Source organism: Poecilia reticulata, unplaced genomic scaffold, assembly GCF_904066995.2.
Source record: "Poecilia reticulata unplaced genomic scaffold, P_reticulata-male-v2 Scaffold_121, whole genome shotgun sequence".
NCBI classification, from domain to species: domain Eukaryota; kingdom Metazoa; phylum Chordata; class Actinopteri; order Cyprinodontiformes; family Poeciliidae; genus Poecilia; species Poecilia reticulata.
In genome coordinates this window covers 9,846-15,441 of record NW_027675219.1, presented here as the reverse complement: position 1 = coordinate 15,441, position 5,596 = coordinate 9,846, and the positions used below count along the sequence as shown (strand labels likewise).

The 5,596-nt window shown below is 37.9% G+C and overlaps 1 protein-coding gene across 1 annotated transcript; it reads left to right on the top strand.

Annotated features, from left to right (window-relative positions):
• Nucleotides 1-4,094: 4,094 nt before the first annotated feature.
• LOC145550623 (GPI-N-acetylgalactosamine transferase PGAP4-like) lies at nucleotides 4,095-5,596 on the top strand (the record flags this gene model as incomplete). Its single annotated transcript, XM_081604471.1, has 1 exon — nucleotides 4,095-5,596. A coding segment is annotated over one exon (663 nt), but the record flags the coding sequence as incomplete, so codon positions are not given.

The following is a 5,596-nucleotide window of genomic DNA, read 5'->3' as shown; positions in this document are numbered from 1 at the left end:
TTCACACAGATGAAAAGCCATTTTCATGTGGGACCTGTGGAAAAAGTTTTAGTCGCAAACCGAATTTAACTCAGCACATGATGATTCACACAGGTGAAAAGCCGTTTTCATGTGTGAACTGTGGAAAAAGTTTTAGTCAAAATATTGGTTTAACTCAGCACATGAGGCGTCACACAGGTGAAACGCCGTAGAACTATTTTCCATATATGTCCTATGTAGAGGTTCATATAAAACAGTGTTTCTCAACCTTTTTTGGGCCAGCGCCCCCTAGCCTTTTTCCAGGTCCCTCACTGCCCCACCAAGAAATTTGTAGGATACTTTGCACTGACTATTATTTTATCATTAATATTACTATCGCCATTGTAGATGTTTTGATTTTTATGCTTGTTTCTGTATTTATCATCAAAAATAATTTCCCAGAGAACAATGTCATGGGAATAGAAATTATTTTCACAGGCATCTATGAAAAATGCAATGAACATTCAAGTTAAAATTGGTAGGCCTAACAGCAGCAAATCAGAGTGGAAAAAATATTTTTATTTTGTGCCATTTTATAGTTGTTAAATGTTTCACAAAATGACCAGATAAAAAATGTACAACATGCCAGTTTAAACTTTGAACTATTTGCAAAACGACTGACTGAATTCTGCAACATTAAAACATGGATAGAACTGTAACTACATTAATCATAGCTCTTCTTCTCTTCAGTGTTTTTCTGGTGGTGCAGCTCTGTGCTGCCTTCAGGAGAATGGGACATCAGAGTATCATCCATAAAATTTCACCCACATGGCATTTATTGCGCAAACCAGAACTTTCAATGAAAACCAACATTTCCAGGTCCTTTTAATGCCATACAAATATGAGACAGAAACATAGATTATATCTTTATATAGACCTGTCTATTGATTTATAGATTAATAGTTTTACTGGACAGAAATGACAAAGAACAAATCTGGTTCTTAATCAAATCCTAATAAGTCAAATTGAAAGTGTCATGGAGTCATCAGCCTCATGACATTAACACTGACATGAAAAATAATATTGAAGAAATAAATATATCAAATCTAATTAAAAACATAAATAAGTGATAAGTTCTTTACTGTTATGGTCTGTAAGATATATTTATTCTCAGTACTCTCTCAGATGTGGTTTCAACAAACCCATGACATTTCAACAATATTATTTTACCTTTTATCTGGAAATAGTGTGTTTATTCTTGCCATACAGTCCTCTGTATTAATTATTACTCAAAAGGTCTTGCCATACCAGTTTATTCCTCTGTATTTACTTTAGTTTCTTAGTTTATTCTTGCATTTTGTTCTTCATTCATTTCCATTTAGTTTCCTTTGATTAGTATTATCCTCTCTTGGCTTATTACTATGTCCACTTTAGTTTCTTTCCTGTTGCTACATTTATTTGATAATTTCAGTAATTTTCACTCATCACCTGCTGCGCTGCCTAATCGTCATGTGTTTCACATCATGTGTTGATTTTTCACTGTTCAGCGTTGGATTCTCTGTTTTTATGCCATAATTCACATCTAGTTCGTCGCTCCGTTTTATGTCCCGCTTCTCCTGTTTCAGAGTTTTGCACAATGTGCGGCCTTTTTTTTCTAAGCCCCTAAGGTGCAGGGCGGTCGGGAAGCGTATCGATGGGGAAAAGGCAGACCGACATAAACCTTTTAAAACAACGGAAACAATTTCTGCATTCTGATTATTGAAATTTAAAAGTGCTGTGTTGTTCTATCACCCTCGTTTCATACCGGACCACTTACAGCACCGTGTTAACTCTATAAAATGAACGCTCTCTATCGTGGTATCACCCATGGAGGGATTTCTTGATTTAAATGGGTTCATTTTTCAGAGGGATACAAAGTGAGGGTATCGGGATTTTAGCTACCAGTAGCAGGAGAACGGAGCTGTGCCAAGAAGCTAACAGAAGCTAACAAACACTGAATAGAAGAAGAGCTGCCATCGATACAGTTGCAGCCAAGCATGATTTAATGTTACACAATACAGTTTTACCAAGTTGCTCAAAGTCTAAACTGGCATTGTTGTGCATTTAAGGTGTAAAGTTTACCTTCGACCAAACGCCCCCCAAAGGCATCCCAGTGCCCCCTTTTGTAAAAATGTCCGCCAGCGCCCCTGCCATCCTCTGAACCCCCTGGGGGGCGGTACCGCCACGTTGAGAACAGCTAATATAAAATATGAAAACTGGAGGGCTTCTTGTCTATAAAGTGGGAAAATTGTTTAATTTTTGAATTTGTTAAATGTGATCATTTGGATCTTGTCATTTGCATATTGGAGATATAAAATATGAACTTCCAGGATTGATTTGTATTTTTCTGTATAGAGAGAATGAGTGGGGTGAATGAAATTTACTTTAATACATTTTTAATCCAAAATAAGATGTGCTGTTGTGTACTATTAGTAGATTTTCATTAATTGTTTGCAATCTGAAATTTACAGTATTAAAAATATCTTTGATAGGTTTATCTTTACAGCAAAACTAGACTGAAACTGATGTTTCAAATTATATTAACCAGTCTATATAAAAGCTTTTCAAATAATGTTAGCATGCCCTTTTACTTAGAAAATGCAATATACTATAACATATTTTCCTTCATTGATTGTTCTTGATTGTACAAATTATGTGTGATTATTGTCTCCAATAATTTGGTGTGTCGCTTGTCTTAGTTGTATAATTCTTCTATTTTCTGCTGTGGCTGTTTTCTGTTAAAGATCACTATCTTTTTTAAAAGTTTAAACTAATTTAATCTATAAACATATAAATATGCATTTTATTAAGTCCTTACAAAGTCATTTATGACTTGCATATCCTTTGACGTAAGCTAATACAAGTGAATGGACCGAACTTCACAAAGTGCTATTCTGCAAAGTAGTTTAAAACCTTCTGTTATGTTGCGGGTCAATTTGACCCGTTTCAAAGTTTAATTTTTTAAAAATAGAAGTATTTTTTCTGCATGAAAATATTTCTATTTGCCTTAATAGGTGCACTCTATGTATAAAATGAAAATGGTTCATTTTACACATTTGCAGCCCCCCCTGGGTCTATTTGTTACATCGATACTGTTCGGGTCAATTTGACCCGGCAGTCAAGTTAAAGGGTAAAAAGGTTAAAAAAATGTCCAATTCTATTTGTTTCTTTGCACCTATGAGACATATTTCACCACACCACACCACACCACACATGCATGCACACACACACCACACACACACCTAAACAATCACGCAAACCCACTCTTTCACTATTCTCTTTACTTCACTAGAAAGCTGCCTGAAAGCAGGTGTTCATACAACTTTTGACAGGTACCTTTTCTGTTCCCCTGGACAAACTCCACCCAACTGAGTGGACACTCAGTAGAAGTGGAGGGAACATAAATACTCTCTGTAAGGGAGTCCTAAACACATTACACACTGAAGGTACGTGATATTGTCACTGTCAGAGATTAGGTAAATGAGCAGCAGGGAAATAAAAAGATGAAAACCCTGGAAGCTCTGGAACTTCTTGTTGATCATTCCAGGGTTGACTAGGATGGCAGTAGCTCGCATTATAGACATCAAGTCAGTCTTTGAGCTACTCAGGCTTTGTGTAATACAGAAAATCCTTGTTGAAATGACAGATCTAAAAGGAAGGTGAGTTTTTGGAGAGAACTGGAAGGAGCTGGACCAAATGCATTTACATGCATATTTGGAGGTCCTCATTCTGACCAGAGTTTATAAGTCAAAGGACGAGTCAACAGCCAGTCTAAGGGATGCAGAGACAGGCAGGGTAATATTTCGGGCCATAATGTTTCTGGAGACTTTTCTCCAGAGTAATCCGATTTGACAATCGATGGACAAGACAAACTAGCAGCTAATAGAACAGTGTGGTACATATGGGTTGTAACTTTCCCTGTTCTATAACCCAGGCCCTAATGTCACAGTAGATTGAAGACTTGTGGCATTCATAAAGTTCACCCCTGGCATTCAGAAGGCATATATTGCCTAAATGAGTAGCGACCCTACTCATTTAGGCAATATATGGCTTCCACACAGCTAAATATGGCTAAAAATCTGGGCAGCATGTGATGAAAAACCCAGTTTTGTTTTGAACACGCAGATTTAAACTGGAAAACCAGCTGGAGGATCATCTTCAGGACTCATTTGTTGTGTAACGACGCTCTACCTGGAGAGGAGTTCTTCACAGTGGTTAAGGATCTGCTTTCTCGCCGGTTTGCCTTCCATACGCTGTACATCAAGCTGTATCACCCTGAAAGGCTGCAGCGCTACTGGAACCCCGAGCCGTACCGCATTCTGGAGTGGGTGGGGCTCGGTTTGGTGGGGGCAACCGCGCTCCTCCTCTCAATCCCTTACTGTAACCCCTGCTCCCTCTCCTTCACTCTATCGGCCAACCACCTCGTCTTCTTCACCCTCTACTTTATGGTGGCCGCCGAGCTGATAGGAAGGCACTACCTCTTGGAGATGCGGAGAATCTCCCCGCAGCTCTACGCCGTCTCCCCGGCAACCGAGTGCTGCACTCCGGCCATGCTTTTCCCCGGCAACGCCTCGCTAAGGGTGGCGGACTTCCTGGATGGCTCGATCTGCTACAAAGGGAACGCCAAGGATATGGTTCTCTACCGCAAGGCCAGGACCACTCTCGGAGAAAGAGCGCACAGCGTGGAACCCAACCTCGTCACGCACATCGGGGCCTATTCCTCAGTCAGACCCAACCCATCCAGGCCCAAACTCCTCTAAAAAAACACTTCACTGCAAAAAGTGTTTTTTGGTCTAGTTTTTGGTGCAGATATATTAGTACACTTAAAATAATACAAGTTATAAGTAACTTTTCATCAAGATAAAGTGGCTTATTTTAGCTCAGTAATTTCTTAACATTCCTCTGGCAGATTATTTGAGTGATAACATAGGAAAAACGTCTTGGTATGCACTGAAACAAAGAATTGAGCTCCAGCTTATAACAAAAATGTAGTTAATTTGTTACATATAATCACATTAAGTTTTCCAAACTATAAAATAACTTAAAATATTTACGTGTATTAACTTAATTTGATTACATGTAACAAATTAACTCTTTTTTTTTTAAGTTGAATCTTTTCAGTGTAAGTGAACTACTACTTTTTTTGTCAATATTAAGGAATTATTTTCTTAAAACATGCACCTATTTATTGCAGAAAATGTACTTGTGAGCTAGTGTGGTCTTATTTCAAGTGTACTAAGATATTTGTTCTAAAAATGATTGTGAAGATGTGTTTTTAGTGTCGGGTTCACTTTTTTCTGTCACATCATGAAGGCAGAACATGTTGATTTTTGGTTTGGAAATGTTAATGAATGTTTAGACAGGTTTACTGAGTTTTACTTTACTTTACTCACTCTTTTCCACCTGAGTTGCACTTTTAGTTTGAGCTGCCTTCACCAGTTTCTGTCTTTTGTATTAAGTTAGTTTTAGGTGGGAAAAATAAAATAAAGTAAAAGCTGCCAGTTGCATAGAAAGCAATACAACTGAATGGGGTGGCTTTAATTGTTTTCCATATTTAAAAACATGACAAAGGTGATTAGCTTTTCAAATGGGTTTTGGT